This window comes from Brassica napus, chromosome C1, assembly GCF_020379485.1.
Source record: "Brassica napus cultivar Da-Ae chromosome C1, Da-Ae, whole genome shotgun sequence".
Lineage (NCBI taxonomy): Eukaryota > Viridiplantae > Streptophyta > Magnoliopsida > Brassicales > Brassicaceae > Brassica > Brassica napus.
Window position 1 is genome coordinate 41001440 of NC_063444.1, and position 20082 is coordinate 41021521.

The window sequence follows — 20082 nt, forward strand, 5'->3', positions numbered from 1 at the left end:
TAAAATGACAACTTTCTATTGGTTGGTGAACCTTTAGGTTCACCCTAGGGAGTGAACCCAAGAAAAGTCTTATTATAATTATGAAAAAGATTACACATACAATTATAAACATTTTTCATATTCGAACCAATTGTCTATATATAGGTACTTACGAAGGCCGTGTACATGTCAAGCATAAACCCTCTAACGCCATTCTGTAAACCCATTGGAACCAGTTGTCTATATATAGGTACTTATAGTCTGTTTGGATTTATAAAATCAAATTTCAAGAATAACACTTTTGAAATGGGTTTATCAAAAGATAAGGAAATAATTAAACTTTTGAAACGGGTATATATGAAGAATAAGAAGCATATATTATACAATGAATTGCCTTGTGATTGAATCCTGTTGGTTGGAAGGAGCAAGAATAATATATAGAGCATGTGCCTGATTTTGCACCTATTTGAGCCAATGAATTGGGTGTTGTTAACCACGAGTATTTGTTGTAAGGCAACCCTTTTACCTTTGATATATAAACATAACAAGAAAATGATAAATCGATAAATCTAAGATATAATCGAAATGGTTAAATGAAAAAGAAAGAAATAAAAACCTTGGAAGTTGGGTTAATGGGTTGCATTCCGGAGCATCTAGGTCGGCAACTATCGCCTGCAAGACACGATTCACAGTGTAGGCCCGGATCACAGTTCTTGCTTAGGATGCATATTTTTTGGGGAAGAAGCAGCTACTTTGTAAGCTCCTAAAGACTTTCAACCTGTAATTTGCATTTGCCTTGACACTAACCAACAAAATGAAACATAAAGTTAAAATTATAAATTAAATTTTCTCTTAAAAAAAGAAAGAAAGAAAGAGGATTGCAGGCATCTCAGAGACAATGATGCAGCAGAAGAGAAGATGGGTCTAAGATTTATAAATAGCATGTCAGCTACATTCAAAAAGTTATGTAATCTAATGAAATTTACGTTAACGCCGGTCCAAACCAATCGTATAAAAGATACACTCACACGAGGGATGACAATACTATACTTGTATATGATATTTGAATAAATTATTATGTAGTTACTTCCTTAGTATACGATCATTATCTTAGAGCATCATTAGTGGCACAATTTCTTTAGAAAATTTGTCAACCATTTAATACTAATATAAGCTTAATGAAAAATTAAATATGAAAAACAAAAAATTAATCACATGTAATCTCTTTAAAAGTTGTAAACGTTACTTCAAGAAGAATCGTGTTTTCTCTTCTTCTGTCCTGTTTTTGTATTATTTTAGTAGTATTATGTTTAGGAGAAAAACTCAGCAAAACTCTATTGCTGCGCATGCTCTTAGTATGACATATAGGTGCATGCTAACATTTCTAGAGGTAGTTTGTGATGAAGTACAATAAGAGAATAGTAAATTAGAAGGTCGTAGTTTCTTCATTTAGTAGATGTTATGTCGTCGTGATCAAACTGTTTTCAATATTGGTTTAGTTGTCAAGATATACATAAAACATCGATGTCTTTTATAAACCCAATCAGACCATAAAATACAAAACAGAGTATACTAATGAAGGCCAGGGCACAAAATATGTTTTAATTCATAATGGAAACTTCTACATTCTGTAACCTAATATTCCCACTCAATAAAATCTCTCTTAATCTCCTGTACAAGTAGCACTGTCTCCTATTAATTAGCCCCATGCAAACTGGTGTCTGGTTTGATCGGTTCTTGTTGCTTCCTTCTGCTTTTACCATGGACCGGTTAGTGTCCTTCTCAAGCATTGCCTTTTGCTTCCCCACGGTTGCTTCGAAGATTCCTTCAGATGCCAATACAATCAAATTCAGCAGTAGTTACTTAACACAAAATGTCTTGATGCCAGTAACTATTAAACCGTTTATGTTTTTTTTTTTTTTTTGTTTTAAATAATGCTCTACAGAATCAATGGTTTGTAGATGAACTTATAAAAACAAATAAAGTTCTCAAATAATTACCTCATTCTTCTGCATTTCCATCATCTCAGCCTGCAAAATAGAGAAAGCTTAGCATTAGAACCAATCAGCTATATTCTGAGAGGCAGGAAAGAAACGAAAGATACCTGTTTCTTCTGCAATTCTTGGTTCACTTTCTTGAGCTTTTCAATCTCAGCTTCCAGTTCCAAGGTATAAGCCTGCAAATTAATGGATACTAATAAAAACGTGGAACAAATCTTTGCTGATTTTATATAAACAGTTTGGTTTATATTAATACTCACCTGCTTCCTAGCTCTTGATCTAGCAGCTGATTCTCGGTTCTTGATCATTCTCCTTTGCCTCCTCTCAATAACCTTCTCTAGACCAGTATTACTTCTTCTTCCTCGGTTAAGCACATAAGGAACCGGTGACAGAGAATTATTCTCTGCGCTACTTGTCCCTGGAGAGGTTGCTGCAACAGTCACCCCGCCTCCTCCAAAATTACCCAATCCATTGTTATTATTGTTGCTTGCATTATTCCCAGCCCCAGCAAATGCCACGTTTGCTTGTTTAGGAAAAATGGTTTGAGGCAGCCGCTGGTGAGGATGCTGCTGCTGTGGAGGATGTGGCGGCTGATTCAGCTGCTGTCTTGGCTGCAACTGCGGTTGTGATGGCTGTTGTTGAAACTGCTGGTGTGGTGGCTGCTTCAAGATCATGGAATCATTAGTACCATTGAATGAAATGTTGTTTTGATTTGGCTGACAAAACCCAAAGCCTAATCCTCCAGGAGCTCCGTTGTTACTATAAAACCCATTGTTGCTGTTATCTTCTCTGACAACTCCAGCGCGGAGCAGAAACTCCTCAACCGTTATTTCCCCTAGAGTCTGTTGCCTCAGAGGCGCATTGGACTCACCACAGCCTCCTCCTCCACTGCTACCTACCATGTTACCGTCCTTGGTGAACAAACATTTCCAGACCTCATCAACAGTCTTCTGACTAATCGTTCTAGGCAACGTCAGCGAGCCTTGCCTCTGGAGAGGGATACCACCACCGGGTTGCGCTACAGCTGTAGCAGCAGATGATGGATTCATGGTCATGGCCTGAGCTTCCTCAGCAGTCCATATGCTCTTCAGGAGTTCATCCATGTTCATCGACCCCAAATCTTTTCCTGGTCCACCAAGTAGTGTGCTCTGAAGCTCATCAAAGGTTAGTGAGTAAAGCGAGGACTGTCTCGCCAAGGGATAAGCGTTATCTGTTGGCTTCATTCCTTCACCTCCTAAGTTGTTGAAATTGATGTGAGTTCCCATACTGCTTGTTTTCTTCAGTGAAATTAAAAGAACTGAATGCTTCCTTTTGAGAGGTAAAAGATCAAATTAGAGTGGATAACACAATGGTAGGAAGTTACAAGTGAGCTATGATGTGGCACATAATAATGCATGTTGACATCCATTTAAGAGTAAGTAAAGAGAACAAAACTAGACAAACCACATAAATGTGTGTGTGAACACATGTAAAAAGCAAAGTAAGAAGTCAATCAATAATGGCAGATTTTAAGATAACGTTTTCTAATTAAAAAAAAATGTAAATTAATTCATAACAGATACAGTGTTCTCTCGAAACCATATCACCATACTATACAGATGTATTAGAACAGATTCAGTATGTGTCTTCAGAGGATACTCAAAACCCAGAAAATTAGTTTAAGAAATGCAGACAATTAATCTGGAAAGAAACAAAATTTAATCTTAAAAGTCGATTGCTTTCATCAAAACCCAACAAGCATGAGAAAGATCTATCCCAGATTCCATCGCGAAAGTAACCCTAAACATGAATCAAATCGACAAGACTCCAATTTCACTACCAAAGATTAGTTCTTTACTACTTTTGTCTGATTCAGAAACACACAGCAACAAAAACAAGGAGAGATAAGACATCAAAGATTAGCCAAGTGGATGATGATCCGACAAAAGACAAGATCCAGATATAAGCAACGGATAACAAAATAGATAAAAAAGAGATGATAACATGTAAAGATCTTTACCTAATTAGATTTTTGACTGCGAAAAAACGCCAGAGAAGCTACTGGGAGAGACGACAAGTGTGTTGCTACCGCCTCGACACGAACAGCCATTTTAAGGGTGAAAGCCTTTTTTTTTTTTTCTCTCCTCTGTTGAATTTTCTTGATTTTTTAATTTGTTTTGTTGTAATTATCTGTAAACATTATGATTATAATTAAATATTATTATATCTGTCTCGATTGAGATACGTGGGCGAATAATAAAAAGAGTCTTAAGATTTTAAGATGCTTGTAATATCAGCCAATTAGATTGCGTAGCGTGGGAAAACGTAGGCCGTTCGTTTGGGTTTTGCCTTCTGACAGTGAGGATTTGAGTGGTTGAAGACTGTGCTTGTATTTTTTTCTTCTGGAAGTTAAATCATAATAATAAATATTCTTCGATTTTTGGGTTGAAGACTGTGCTTGTATTTGAAAAATCAGGTTTAAAAATAAATTAAAGACAAATTAAATTTATTATACATAGATTGTTTTCTATGATTATTTAATAATTCAATTACTTTTTACAAATTACAATTTAGAAACTATTAACTACTCTAAATATATAGAATTTGTTTTAAAAATAATTTTGAAACAAATTTTAAATATTTATATTTTGAAAATCTATATTATAATTTGAGAAATGAATTTGCTTATTTTTCATTTTCTCTATAATTTTAGGTAATTTTATTTATTTGTTATATCTCTATAGTTTTAATTATTTGTTGTACTGTATTACTTTTATCTAGATCATTAATTTAATAATCTAAAGTTATATACATCTACTATTACATGGTCATATATTTAGCTATAAATATTTATAAACACAAATTAATCAAAAAAAATGAATATCATGATATTCTACGAGACATACGCCAATAAATTTATTCAAGAATCAACAATTTTTATGACAATGTCAAACTTTAGGATCATGTAGCCAACAAGATTCCACAAAGCAATATACGATTTTGTTACTGTTAGTAAATAATTAAATTTATTTATTATATTATATAACTACTTATAAATTATTATAATGAAAAAAAGAGAACTCATTTTAAAAATAAAAAGGATAATTTCTATACATATATTGTATTTTAATCAGAAAACAGGTTTTCACTTATAAAAAGTTGAAATCTTTTTTAAAAAAAAAACAAAAAGATGCATAATCAAATTTTAATCATGTAAAAAATTTGAATATGTATAATCAAAAAAAATATTCATTGATCTCAAATAATTATTTATTATATTTATTAAATATATTTTCTTTAACAAAAAAAATATTATATAAATTATTAATGAATGTAGTGTATAAGGAGATTTTCCAATAATTTATAATATATGAATTTTTTTTAAAAGTTAACATAGTAATATGCACATATATTTTGATGAAAAACTTTATCATATAGAAGTAATTTGATGTTCGGTTTAAACTTATTATAATGATCTTTAAATTAGAATGCATGTATTAATAAGTAACTACAGCATCATTAGTAGATAGTATTTTAGTAGTTTTAATTAACCTCCAAAATTAAAGGTGGCTTGTTTGCAATATATATATATATATATAGATATATTAATTATAGTTTCCAAAATAACTGACGATAAGTTTTGACAAAAGTTGTTTTATTCAACAACATACTAATTTCATTCATTAAGGTCATACATAAATTTCCATCCATGTGAGATTTCGGGTGAAAAATTCCATATTAGACAAGATATTTCTCCATAAAAGATAGAAAAGGGGGAAGACTACAAGGACCAGGTAAAGCCACACAATGACAACTCGTAATAAAAGTGATTAATGTAAATCAGATAATGATATAGATAGTTATATGCTTTCGATTAGTGAAGTTATTGTCTCTAGATATATTTTTATTATTTTGTGTAACTTTATAACTTAAAAAGTGTCTTCATCATATAGAAGTGGTGGTGCTTTCTTTTTGGGTGGCCATTTTGGTTACAAGCCAATAAATACCACACAACTCTTCAAAACAAAAGCACTGTTGCGTGGAGTCTAAGATCACTTCCAAATACATAAATTTATTTTCTTTCCTCATTTGGGATCATTACAATGTTTGCTTGTTTACTATTTTATTCAAAGAAACATCTACTTTTGCCACGTTACACCAACGGATGGAGTGCATAAAACCATCACAAAGTCTATACAATCATTCGACTATATGTAATCAGCAATCACACTATTACCATTTGGTTACTTTAACTAGTAGTATATTGGATACTAAGTTCGACACAAGATCCAAGTGCACTTAGCTTCTTCAAAATATGTAAACTTGAAAATAATGCAACTGTACGACTTTCCTGCTTCACATAGTTTAGCCGCCTTGGGCACTAACTTAATGACGAATCTATGACGTACTCTTGATTCTATTCCATTCCATTCGAATTCAATTCTCCATGTTCTTGTTCCATTACATCAAAAAGAAAAATATAGTTCTGAATATAAATAAAATACAACTTCAAGTAGAGACATTACCGGCCCTGGAGACAGTTGACCAATCAGATGAACATGAGAGATTACCGAAAACAAAAGCCGGAAAATTTATCATACTCCTAATCAATCAAATTATAAAAACAGTAAACCCAATAGCAATTCTTCAAACCCATTGACAACATCGTTGGTTGGGTTATAATTAATGTGTGTCTTCTCCGATCTCCGAGGTCTGAAAATTGGATCGATCCATTAAGCTGGTGTGGTGTTATGTCTTTTAACAAATACAAGTTTGTATTTAGTATGTATGGTAATATTTTGATCAATAAACTCTCCACGGGAGTAGGTTAAAAGCTCCTAGGGTTTTAGTCGTTAGCCGTCAACTTCGTTTGGCTCCGGCCGCCTCGTCCTCTCGCGGTGGTCGGAAGCGTTCCCTCGCTTCTCCTTATCGTCTCTGTTCTCTTTTTGGTTGTCCTACATCAGATTTGTGAGATTTTTGGGTTAAATCTCGTGGTTTTTCTGTGGTTTGGCTGCGTGCAAAGACAACGTCCTCATTTTCTCAGGCACATGGCTCTGTTTCCGGATGCAGTGTTTTCGTTGGACTAAGACTAGGTGTTTGTCAGTGTGATGGTTTACTAGATTTGTTTTTCTGTTTCTTGGCTGCTTTGGTTTTTTCCGAGTGGTGTGGTGGTGCGTGGTGGATAGTGGTGGTCAGAGGTTTTTATTCATTATATTGTGTTTTATGGTAGGGACGTGTTGAGTGGCAGAGAGTAGTTGATATCACATTTCAATAGTCTTTACGGACATATGTTTTAAACGTGGTGTTAATGGATGTGATCGACTATCTATATGGTTTGTACTTTGCGGTTCAAATTTGTTCAACGGTAGCTTAACTGAAGCTAACTCGGAACAAAATAGACAAGGGAAATTGAAGAAGAAGACTTATCTACACTATGAGAATTATTTTTTTGTTTTCGTTAAAGGTATTAGAAGTCTGTCTGCTACTGCTGGAACGGGAACACCTAATTTATCTTATTTCGAAACAATATCAGTTTGTTATTGCTAATCTGACATCATTGATGTGTCTTTGTTAGTTTTGGGTCTAAAAGACCATTAGTTTTTCATTATGTATTGTTCTTCTACGATGCAATAGATGCAAATCATTATCAATAAACAAAGCGTTAAAAAAAAAACTCTCCACGGGATCTAAATTTATATTTGTATGCTAATTGGTCTTGGCCCGGAATAAACTAATTATCAAATGTATCTCATGTTGAAAAACCTTGAATTATTTTCGATAGGAAACGTATGCTTGGACTTTTGAACTGGGTCTCGGGATTCGTCTTGGGAACCTTGGATTAAAATGTCTTGTATACAGTGTAGCATCTTCAGTTTGGTTTGGCTTCAAAGTGATTGGTCGTGCATGTTCATGTTTGATTGTTGCACGGCTGAAAAATTAATTTCATTAGTAAAACTTCACTACTTACAGTATTCTTGATTCTCATGATGCCAAGTGCAGATTTATATGATTCTTGGTGAAAGGTGTCAATGAACTGATTGTAAAGGAATAAAAGGAGTTACTGATTATAAAGGAACAAAAGGACTTACTCCTACTCGGAATCACCTAACAAATAATATACGAGAAAATAAAACAATGAGCAATAAACAAATCAGTCAACAAAACCACAAGCAGTTTCTCCAAGTAAACCACACATATTTCCTACCATCAAGCAATTTCAAAATCAATAAACAAAGCAATTTTCCAAACATATTTCCTTTCATCAAGCAATTTTCCAAATCAATAAACAAGTAAACCAGACATATTTTCTTCCATCAAGCAATTTCTCCAAGTAAACCACACATCTATTATAAAAATCAGTAAACTCACTCATCACTTCAAACCCATGCAACCAATTTTTTGCACAAATGAGAGCTCGTACATCAAAAAAGTCGGCTCATATACTTGTTATGTACACAACTTCCAATGCTGAATGACGACTCCGAAGACACGATTCTTATGGATATACAAAGTACATCATATGGACAGCTCTTTAAACCGGATTTCGTTGTCTTTCCAATATTTTAAGACATTTAGATTTTGAAAGACAACCATATCGAAGACTGATTCATCCCAGTATAACTCTAAAGCTAATTTTTCTGTTCCCACATTTTGAGAAAAGAATTCTTAAAACCTTTTGCATTATAAACATAAAAACAATGATTAAGAATACACCAAGTACCAAAACCATTAATACACCATATCTAGTGGTAGACTATTCTCCAACAAGGTTTTTTGATGTTCTCGTAAGAGTGCTTTTAGGATTCTTCTTATAAATTCCATATAAAGTCTTTTCATCTTTTTGCGGATGTAATCCAATTTTGACTTGTTAAAATACGGAAGATTCATCACAAATTCGAAATGCACAATTCATTAAACCTAATAAAGATTTGAAATTTTACCAAATTAAAGAAAGCAATATCTTTTCAGATTTGCAGAGTGGAGAAAGTGAGGAACATGAGTAGATGACATACCTTCCATGTTCCTTGAAGAATGATGTGAAGAATCACATAAAGAGAGCTAATCAAGTTGATGGCGAAGAAAAAATTTAGATTTTCCCTAAATCTTTTTAACCTAAATATTTTAGACATTTGGGTGTGCAATGTTCATTTGGTTTAGCCAATTTTTATCGTGGACGCATTTGGTTTGCCCATTTGAATAAATTAAAATTTTGGTCAAATGTGAGCGAATTCGGATTAGTCTAAAACAATTTGGTCATGAATAGTCAGCTCAATTGATATCTCTAGTATAGGATAATTCTACAAGTCCCCTTTCTACTTGGTACTGACTCTTCAAACGTGGCTAAAGATTATATGAGAAATTTATATGTAAAAAGTTACCTTAACAAAATAAATGAACTTGTCATTCAAAGAAAAATAAATGAACTAATTGGCAAAAAGAAAAGTCAATGGTTGAAAATATACAAATGTTATAAAATAATGAGTGTAACAAGTCTTTTTGTTTTAAACAGTTACTAGATTCTGAAAAGTGAGGATATATTTTTTGTTTTACATTTTTTTAGGTCTTTTCAATTGGTAATTTAAATATAGGTCTAATGGCATAAAACATAATAAATAATATTCTAAATAATGATAAAGATAAAAGAAATAATAGTTGGACCATACTTTTATCAATGATCACACTGCTATTTTAATAGAATAGAAGTTTAAAAATAGTTGTAGTAGTAGTAAGTTTTATAAATGTCAACATATCATCCCTGTTTTGTTTTTCAAGTAGGCATGGGACATTTTGTATTTAATAGTTTAGTTAGAAAATGGGAACCAGTCTTTAATAATACGAACCGTACATGTCTGTCTGAAAAAAGCAAAAAGCCAAAAGCATTTTTTGAAAAAAAAAAAAAAAGAAGAAGTTAAGGTCCGTCGCGAGATCCATCTGTCCGCTCACTTTCAGGGACTCCATAGATATTACAACGTGCAGCGAATCTCTCTTCTTCCCAGACAAAACAAAAAGCATGGAATCGGTACATTCTAGCAGCGGAGACGATGCCAGCGTAAGAAGGAGTCTTGAACCGTCGATTGGTGCATGGCATTTCCAAATTGCTATCTATTTCGCCTTCGGATTCTTCTTTCTGAGGCTCTTCCTCGACACGTTCGTCTTTCAAGTAAGTAAAGTTTGCGTTTTTCTGATCTTTCTAAATGATGATCATGTAATGCCTTGATAGTTTAAAATCTTGAATCTTGTCACATTTGTGTGTGTTTGAATCTTTTTTTCCCCAGAGGATAGCTGTATGGCTATTGAGCACCACTTCTTCTGCGCCAATTAAGCTCAATGATGCTGCTACTCGGGCTAAGATCGTTAAATGCAAGGAGTCTCTATGGAAGTTCTTGTACTATGGTGCCTGTGACATATTCGTTCTCAAAGTCCTTTTTCACGAGCCATGGGCCTACGATGTAAAACTCTACTTCCACGCCTGGCCTCATCAAGAATTGAAGTGAGTCAGTAAATCCACAAGGCAAAGACTTCTCTGGAAAATTAAATAAACTCATTTACTCGTTTTTTTTCTTTTCTTTCTATAGGCTTCCATTTAAGCTTTACTATATGTGCCAGTGCGGTTTCTATGTCTATGGTGTTGCTGCCTTGCTTGCTTGGGAGAGCAGAAGAAAAGATTTTGCTGTTATGATGTCTCACCATGTGATCACAATCATCCTCATCGCCTACTCATACTTAACTAGGTCATATATACTTAGTACCTCAATAGATTTTGAATTGATTTGCTAAGCTACTATTCCCATTGAATATAAAAGAACTATCATTGGTAGTTATGTGTGACAACGTTCGACCTTTGACTGGGAGATTAGTGAACTACAGAGCAAGAAACCAACCAATATTATTCTTACTAAACAGACTCTTGATTCTTGTGCAGATTTTTCCGAATAGGGGCAATCATACTCGCCCTTCATGATGCAAGTGACGTGTTTATGGAATCTGCTAAAATTTTCAAGTATTCTGAAAAGGAGTTTGGAGCAAGTGTGTGTTTTGCAATTTTTGCTCTCTCTTGGCTATTGCTACGGTTGATTTACTTTCCATTTTGGATCATCAGGGCCACCAGGTATCCACCTCTTACTAGTAGATAATAACTTTATTTATTGACAATGCTTTATCTGACATTCAGACCTTTTTTTTGTTAAAAGCATTGAACTCCTGGATCATTTGGATATGACAGTAGCTGAAGACACCATCATGTACTATTCCTTCAACACAATGTTGCTGATGCTTCTTGTTTTCCACATATATTGGTGGTATCTCATTTGCGCCATGATTGTAAGACTACTTAAAAACAGAGGAAAAGTTGGAGAAGACATAAGATCCGGTAAGACATTTTATATTTTCTGCGTAAGACTGCTTCATCGTTGTATGCTATATTGGTTATGTAGTGGAGAGGAGGGAGGATCCATTAAAGAGTTTTTGAGTTACAACTTTTCTTTTCGTTTTGTTCTTGTGACTGGCAGATTCAGAGGATGATGAATAGGCTTTTTTGAAAGCATGACAGATAGGGAACATGTTTCCACTTCTCCAACCAAATCATTTAAGCGGCTGAAGAATTTATTCCCAGCTTCATTACCTTACTGATTAGAGTTGGAGGAAGAAGAAAGATTATAGTTTTTTTTTTGACTCAGTTTTGTATTGGTCGAGTCCATTTCGACATTAGACTGCCATATTCTCTTTTGACAGAAAACAATGTGCAAGTCACTTTGTAAATGCAATTCCACTCTTAGATTTTTATCTCACAAATCAGCTATGTTCTTTTTCTTTCTTTCTCAAAGAGAACTCTGAAACAACAATCAAAAACAAACAGTAAGACGAACAAAGACATAAAAGGACATTACAAAACCAAGAAAAAAAACAGAAAAAAAAAAAACTGTCGTATTACATCACACCCCCATCAGATTATCAACTGCGTACAACCAAGAACCGTTCCACAACACTTAGTCATCGGAGCCACCTTCCTCCACACGGGACGATCACACCCCACAGTCAAAACATCAACATCCGACAAGGGCTTAATATCCCAATGCCTATCAGGTCCAATCACTCCTCCAACTAGCAAAACCTCACCACTCAAACTCGTCATCGCCATCCCAATCCTCAACTTAAACTCCGACGCCGAGGCAACCATCTTCCACGACGTCTCATCCTCTTCTTGCTTATACACCACTCCATGACTCAACACATATACAACACCCTCAACAACAGCCATCGAACCCTGAGGCCAACCGTACTCCTTCACCTCCCACCCCAACTTAACGCTCTCGAGAACCTGCACCGTCGTTAACCCTTTGTGTAAAACGTGAACTCTCCCTCTGATCACCAAACCCGAACAAGGAGAGTTATGAGTCCGGTTAAGATGAGGGATGGTACTCCACGCATCACTCTCCAGATCATACATCTCCGCACCAGAAACCGACTTCCGGCAAGTCGTGAATCCTCCAGCGACGACGATCTTCCCGTCGAGAACGCAGCAAGCGAACATAGACCGAGGCACAAGCATCGACGCTCGCTGATCCCATTTCCTCTCAACGAAGTCGTAGCACCAGACCTCGTCGGTCGCGAAGGTGCCGTCGTGGTCGCCGGTTAAGGGATCCACGGCGTCGCTGCCTCCGCCTAGGACGAAGAGTTTTCCGGAGGTTGTAACGGCTCCGAAGTGAGCGAGGTGGCGGATCGGGGACGGGAGGAGAGGGAGAGTGAGCCAGCGATCGCAGGTGGGACTGTAGACTTGCCACGTGTTCTCGGGGTCGAAGGAACAAACGCAGAGGAGATTCTCCGACGATTTGAGTTCGTTGCGGACGCGGAAGAGCTCGCGGCTGCGTATCGCCGCGCGCCAGGAGCGGGAGACGAGTTCTAGGTTGGGGTGGTGGTGTAAGGGGACGTAAGCGAGGCATCGGAGAGCGACTGCTTCTGGGATTCCTTGGAGCAGCGAGCCAGACATTTGTTGATTTGATTCTTCAATTCAATCGCAATTGAAGAAATGGACCTGTCGATCGTGAGACCTAAAGCGATGGTGATCGACTTCTTTCTCCGGCGGAGAGATGATCGTGTTCGACGGGAAGATTGATTTTCTTCGGCGGATTCTGAGTCCTTGACAATGGAATTGGTATCTGCGTTAAAGGAATCTAATACGTTCTGGACTTAAACTAATGGGCCTTTCATGGGCCGGACTGTTACTGTTTATTTACGCCTTAATGTCTCTTTTGCCGTTCTATATGGAGCGGAGCGAGGATTAGTATTATTTTGTGGCTAGTTTGAAGCTGCTTGGATGCTAATCTATGCTATGTTTGTAAAACGTTTCTGTAACTATCTTGTTTTTTTTTAGACAAATGTTTACTTATGCTTCTTAGTCTATGGATTAGACGCTGAGTCAAGGACCACGTGAAATTTGTATTTTTCTCTGTTGTGTTTGGTTGCATTTACAGCCTCTAACGCTCGGCCTTTGTCAACAGATGAATTGCAGGTGGTGCATACTCCGTAACGAACGAACTGCTCGTTGCAGGCGGTCTATGTTGAAATAAATATTAATTCTAAATGGGAAAAATCACTATTACTTGATGTATTAACTCATGAAGAGTTATGAAACCAAGTGTATCACAAATTTGATTCAAAAACCACATACAAACCAAGCAGAGACATCTTTGAGCAAGAGCAAATTGTCATTCAACACAAAACTTCACACATAAACAAAAAAAAAAAAAAAAAATCTATCAAACGCTAGACAAAGCAATTTCATTACAAAACCAACATGCAAAGTTTCAGATATACTATATTTTGTGTTTATCACAGCCGTCTTCCAGAGAGAGCTGACTTTCTGAGGAGTGGCAACCACAACTACAAGTGGAGCTTCTGGTGACTTGTCATTACCTGAGAAGGATAATCTATCGTTGAGGATTATGTTGACTGAGAAGGTGACTTGGCAAAAGAAGAAGCTTACCCTGATATGTTGTCTCTTTAAATGCCTGATATAAACCAAAGCAAAATCAGTCTCAAAAGTTAGACCATCAAATACATGGTCGGATTTTGAGAGAGAGAGAGACTCACCGCAGAGACCAAGACGGCTGCAGAGGAAAAAGATGAGGAATAAATGTGAAACAAACTTACTTATATGCTAGTTACCAAAACCCTAAGTTAACTTGGTTACCAAGAATGAAATAACTGAAAAATATCAACCCAAATTATGTAAATGTAAAATTTGACAATTTTTTCAATCTATCATAAACTTTCTCGTAATGAGAGTTTCTAATTAGTTTCACAAGCTTTTAACACCTTGAAATAGAGCAGAACGATTGAGATATATATGGATTGCCTGCCATATATATAAAAGGAGAAGTTAACCATGCTTACAATATCAGGACAAGGAGAGTGATTTGATGACAGAGCTTTTCTCATGGCGGAAACCTACTCATGGATCATTTCTTCAATGCCGCGCAGTGTACTGGTGTGACTCCCATTAAAACCGAGACCATCCGAGCCAACGTTGCTCGTACTTTTGACTCTGAAGAATGATCATGTTGATGATGAACTTTTTACTTTTGCCAACACAACCCTCCTTTCTTCATGGGATAAGGTTAGAAACAAAGCCCCTTCTCTAACTGATTCGATCGAACTCCCTTTTCCCTTTATCTGAATCACTTCTTCTTTGTCTTCTCTAAGCGTGTGAGATTGTACGATGTGAGCACCAATTCGTTGAAAGGAGAGTTCTTACACGGCGGCGCAGTTCTCGATTGCTGTCTGTTTCCACGATGATTCCTCTGGTTTCAGCGTTGGCAGTGACATTGACTAGTTCTAGTGCTTTTCATCGTCTAGAAAGCTCGTAGTTTATGTTGTTAATATAACGCGGATGATACTTATTTGGAATGTATCATTCAGTACCTTGGGATAATGAACTTTGATTGTCAATCATGCTCTTTGAACCGTCCATTTCAACCATTTCTGGTGCTTTTCATGTCTAGAAAACTCTTAGTTAAGCAATTACTATGGACTGTGAACTTTGGTTCTTAAAGTAACGATTTCTTTTGTGAAGTATCTAATCTGGAATTCATATTCATTTGTTTTCAGCATTTTTGGTTCCTTTCTTACTGCTCCAAGCTTCCAAAGTAATGCTTACACATTATGTTTTTCTTCTTTAAAGGGCAAGTGATCGTACTGGATCTTGGGATAAGACAGTTAATGTTGGGATCCAAGGGGTGCAAAGTGGGCCAGAACCCACCCAGGTGGGAACATACTTGCAACTGGAGTGTGTTTACTCTCTGTCTCTTGTTGGAAACCGTCTGGTTGTGGAAACAGCAGGAATGCATGTCAACATCTTTGATCTCAGGAATATGTCTCAGCCTGAGCAAAGAAGGAGAGTCTTCACTCATTATAGTCATATATCGGACGAGATGTGTTCGTAGTTATCCTAATGGAACAGGTTATTTGACTGACATATATTGCTTTATTTGGTTGTTGGCAACAACATCCAGAGTTGCTAGTTTTTTCCTTTTCAGTTCCCAAGTATGGAAAAAATGTTAAAAAAATCCTCAACTTTCTAAATTAGACCATTATAGTCCCCAACTTTCGGAAAGGCCCAATAACATATAATCTTTTCTTTGACTTTTAAAAAGAATCCTCAACTTTCTAAATTAGACCATTATAGTCCCCAACTTTCGGAAATGCCCAATAACATATAATCTTTTCTTTGACTTTTTAAAAAATTCCTAACTTTTCTTTGACGGGATCATTTTAAGCCCGACGTTAATTCCACTAACAGAACGTTTAAACTCAGTTAATTTCCGTCGTTAATGAAAACGACGTCGTTTTCTCTCAATTAAAAAAATAGAAGTCGAAGTCTTCTTTCCCAAATCGATTTGGGGATTTTCTGAAACACAAATCCTAAATCGCGAACCACCACCAAAATTCTCTAATACTATACGAAGTAGATCGTATAGAGAGGAGAGATGGGTAATAAGAAGAACAAGAAGTCTCGAAAAGGGAAACTGGGTGGTGCAAGCTCTATAGCCGCGTCGGGACATTCTCGTGGCGAGCTTCTCAGAGAATCATCTGAAGTAGCTGGGGCCATAAGTGGACCGAAAAGAACAATTGGAGTCAATGGTGTAGAAGGTAAGAAGAAAAAGGCCAAATCAGATGTAGTCGACAGGGAAGAAGAAGAAGAAATCAGCGACGACAAAGCCGATGAAGTTGTTGGTGACGACGAAGCTGATGAAGTTGTTGGTGGCGACGAAGCTGATGAAGTCCCAGACAACGAACAAGTCCTTGATGATGATGCAGGCGGTCATGGTGGTATCGAGGAAGAAACTGCTCGCGATTTGACTGTCTTTTTCGGAGAAGAAGCGAGGAATGATGATTGTGAGAATGATGAAGATACTGGGGACGAATGGACATGGGAGGATGAACAAACACTTTCTCCACTGCTGAAGAATTCAAACACACCCTTCTCAGGTATACATTAAAAACCCGACGTAACATCAAGCTTTATCGGTCCACTTCTTTGAAGTTAGGTGCGAAATGTGCTGATGAAGAGAGCTCGTGTCCCTGGAGGGTGTATTGTTCTTATGAGAAGAGCAAACAGAAGCTGATGATCAAAGTTTATGTGAGTGAGCACGAGTGTGAGATAACAGGACACTCAAAGTTTTTGAAGTGTTCTACGATAGCAATGCTGTTCGCTGAGAGGCTGAGATTGAATCCGAAAATCACCAAGCATGAGATTTCTTCTGAGATCCAGAGAGAGTATAGGATGTTTGTGAGCGTGGAAGCTTGTGGGAATGCGAAGATAAAGGTTATGAAACAGAGAAAAGCAAGCCACGAAGAACATTTCAACAAGATCTGGAACATATTTTCTCTTTGTAGGTACCATCTCATGCATCAGCATCACAACCACCCGAGGGACAGTCCCATGCATCATCATCACAACCAACCCAGCCACAGTTCCATGCATCATCATCACAACCAACCCAGCCACAAGTTTCAACAGAGCCACGAGGGTCAGCGAGATGGGAACAAGCCATGCATGAACCGTCAAGCTCAGAAGCGTCGGGATGGGGACGATGGTTTCCATGATTTGGATGTTGGAAATCATCTATGTTATGTTCTCTATTTAAGTATGTTATGTTCTCTGTTTTAGTATTTTGTGTTTTAGTGCTTTGACACTTTTGTTATATTTCAAGGTTTGTAAGACTTATGATTCTACTACTTTTAAAATTTCAGTTCTTTGACATTTATGTTATGTTTCAAGGTTTGTAAGCAAAGTCTAAAATTAAATCCATTTTTTGGTAAAACAGGCATCGTGGTTCTTCGAGAATCACACCCCTTCTACACAATAATTTTTAATCGGTAAAAGGGAAGAAAGTTGAATATTTTCACATCAGAGCCTCGCCTCTTCTTTTCCCCAGCTTCACTCCGGCGAGAGTTTCCGTAAGCAAAGTCGTTTTGGGCGAGGGAGCATCTGTTGCGGTGAAGTAAGTAGTTGTCGAAATCACAAGAAAACCCAAGGAAGTGAAAGGGCGGTTAGATTTCCAGCCTCAATAATCGATTCGACTTGATATCTCGATTTCCGACCCCGTAACCATATCGTAAGTTTTTTTTGGTTTAGGGTTGAACTTTTTCCGTTCGTCGTACTCATTTGTTTACTGCAAAGGGAGGATAGTGATTTTGGAATGAAAAGTCCCTTTTGAGATAAAAAAAAGTTTAGTTTTGTGTGAAATGGAATATCGTATGGAACCTGTGCTATTTGAAATGGAAAATATTAGTTTTAGAGACTGATTATATGTCATTCCATTCTTCTGCTATTTCTGAGGAATCATATTAGAACTAATATATTATTTGCTTTCCATTCCATCTGACCACATGTTCTGTTCCATATATATAAATTCTATATTATATCAGATGGTATAATTCTAATTGCATATGTTACTTATTTACTCACATAACTAGGCTATTTGGGATTGAAACAACTAAACATTTAATCTAACCATAAAGTAATTCATATACTAGTAGCATATCTCATATGCTGCCATTTCCTTCCAACTTGTAAACTAACGTGTATCTTCATTTTCATTTTGTTCTTCAGGTTTGTCATGGATGAGTTGGAAGGGTAATAGTATTTCTATACTATTTTATGAAATGGAACAAACAGTCTTTTTTTTTCAAATTTGGCTCTTCTCTTATTTGCCATATTTATTAATATATAATGTACTATTTAGTAAGTTATATTTCATTCGATGCTTGAAAGAGATGGTTCAATCTTGTTCGTTGTTTCATGTTCTATTGATATGAGTTTTGTATTGGTATATATATGTGGTTTATATTAGTTTGTACTCCCTTTGTTCCTAAAAGATTCATATTCTAGTTTTTTTGCACATTTTAATAAAACACATTAAATTTGCATATTTTTTTTGTGTTTATCTTTTACCCATAATTTTAAGCCAATAAGAAATCAATTAGTGCAATTAAGTTTTTTGAATTTTGCAATTAGTTGATAAAACATGTATTGAAAATGTAAGAAATGGATTTTTTTGAAACAAAATTTTTCTCTAGAATATGTATCTCTAAGGAACGGAGGGAGTATATGATTTTGTAAAGAGAAATAATATGCTAAACATAAACGGAATATAATTTATTATAACATACAAATAAAACAGAATACAATGTGAATTTGGTGTAAGCATTACTTCCTTCCCTGCAATCATGAATACTTCAAAATTTGAACAATATATATGTATTGTGCTATATCGTTTGACACTTTTTCTATTCTATATGCTCCTTTATAATGAAAATGCGTGTTACTCATATTTCGAAATTTGGGTTTAGTTTATGAAATATTGGGGTTGACATTAGATTAGGATTTATATTTCCATGTAGGGTTTAGTAATTAGTGGTTAGGATTTAGTTTATGGAAGACTCGGGTTGACATTGGATTAGGGTTTATATTTCTGTGTAGGGTTTAGTGATTAGTTGATAGGGTTTAGTTTATGTACTATTGGGGTTGACGTTGGGGCAAGCATTACCACTTTCCATGAAGGCATAGCCATATCAACATTTGAAAAATATGTTAAGATGATCTTCAGATTGCAACTACATTTTCATATTTTTTATTCTATATGCCTCATGTAGAATGGTAATGCATTTTACTGGCATTTCGAAATTTGAGTTTATTATATGGAAAATTAGGGTTGACTATTGGATTTGGGTTTATATTTATGTGTAGAGTTAATGGTTAGTTGACAGGGTTTATATTATTTTACAATGAATAAGCATGATGTATGTTTTGTTGTTGGGTTTAGTATTTAGTGGTTGTGAGTGGAATTAGAATCCTATACTATTTCGGTGATATGGAATACATTTTTTTTTATTAAAAAACTTTAGTATTTGTGGTTGGGGTTGAAGTTTATATTTCTGTTTAGGGTTTATATTTTCTTTTAGGGTTAGTGTTTAATATTTATGGAATGAAGGTGGATTGGGATACAATTTATTATTTAGAGTTGTGGTGAAGTTGGTGTTTCATACTATTTTGGTAAAATAGAATAGAGTAACTGAGGTTGGTAAATGAAATACAAGATATATCGAAAGGAGTTCTATTTTAGTCCATACATTTACTATGCACGGTAATTCTGGATGCGGTAAATATTTAAGTGACGTGATTTTCCTCTCTTTCAAGTCACCTCTATAATATCATGAACTTCATCATCTATACTATTTCGGCTATAAAAATTGTTCTTCGCCTTATCATGCACTCCATTGGAGGGACTGAATAGTGAATATTATACTCATGATCGCTAATTTCTATTCCAACGGTTTCAAATGGAATAGTTTTGGGACCAAGTAGTCCTATACTACGCCATTGATATGGACTAACACATTCAGGAACTTCAGTCCAAATCATGTATTTGTACATTTCGATTCATTTTAGGCACAATCACTGGAATCTCAGACATACCAAATTAGTTTCATTCATCATTTAAGTTGGCACCATCATCTTTGTCAACTATAATATGTATGTGGTAACTAAAACTGTTACGTGGATGGCTTTACATGCTTTTATATGGTGAATAATACTCGTTAAATTTTTGTCCATATCTTT

General features: G+C 35.7%; 3 protein-coding genes across 6 annotated transcripts; 1 reads left to right on the forward strand and 2 right to left on the reverse strand.

The window, feature by feature from the left end:
* Positions 1-1489: 1489 nt before the first annotated feature.
* LOC106363379 (ABSCISIC ACID-INSENSITIVE 5-like protein 7) lies at positions 1490-4205 on the reverse strand. Of its 4 annotated transcripts, none has more exons than XM_013803194.3 (5): positions 3979-4205; positions 2240-3287; positions 2084-2155; positions 1980-2009; positions 1490-1804 (listed from the first exon to the last, which is right to left on the reverse strand). In XM_013803194.3, exons 2-5 carry the CDS (start codon positions 3242-3244, stop codon positions 1736-1738), a joined length of 1176 nt encoding a protein of 391 aa, XP_013658648.1. In that variant the 5' UTR covers positions 3245-3287; positions 3979-4205; the 3' UTR covers positions 1490-1735.
* Positions 4206-6984: 2779 nt separating this feature from the next.
* On the forward strand, positions 6985-11914 carry LOC106363310 (ceramide synthase LOH2-like). Its single transcript, XM_013803093.3, has 6 exons — positions 6985-10119; positions 10235-10449; positions 10535-10690; positions 10882-11067; positions 11150-11328; positions 11468-11914. Exons 1-6 carry the CDS (start codon positions 9970-9972, stop codon positions 11485-11487), a joined length of 906 nt encoding a protein of 301 aa, XP_013658547.2. The 5' UTR covers positions 6985-9969; the 3' UTR covers positions 11488-11914.
* Positions 11698-13112, reverse strand: LOC106363225 (F-box/kelch-repeat protein SKIP30). The gene has a single exon (XM_013803027.3). It carries the CDS (start codon positions 12943-12945, stop codon positions 11902-11904), a length of 1044 nt encoding a protein of 347 aa, XP_013658481.1. The 5' UTR covers positions 12946-13112; the 3' UTR covers positions 11698-11901.
* Positions 13113-20082: the final 6970 nt, after the last annotated feature.

Coding starts and splice junctions, on each gene's coding strand:
- LOC106363379 (XM_013803154.3), bottom strand. CDS start 3,244: ATGGGAACTCACATCAATTTCAACAACTTAGGAGGTGAAGGAATGAAG. Junction 2,156..2,239: donor GATCAAGAGCTAGGAAGCAG/GTGAGTATTAAT, acceptor ATTAATTTGCAG/GCTTATACCTTGGAACTGGA. Junction 2,010..2,083: donor AAGAATTGCAGAAGAAACAG/GTATCTTTCGTT, acceptor TCTATTTTGCAG/GCTGAGATGATGGAAATGCA.
- LOC106363225 (XM_013803027.3), bottom strand. CDS start 12,945: ATGTCTGGCTCGCTGCTCCAAGGAATCCCAGAAGCAGTCGCTCTCCGA.
- LOC106363310 (XM_013803093.3), top strand. CDS start 9,970: ATGGAATCGGTACATTCTAGCAGCGGAGACGATGCCAGCGTAAGAAGG. Junction 10,450..10,534: donor TGGCCTCATCAAGAATTGAA/GTGAGTCAGTAA, acceptor TTCTTTCTATAG/GCTTCCATTTAAGCTTTACT. Junction 10,691..10,881: donor GCCTACTCATACTTAACTAG/GTCATATATACT, acceptor ATTCTTGTGCAG/ATTTTTCCGAATAGGGGCAA.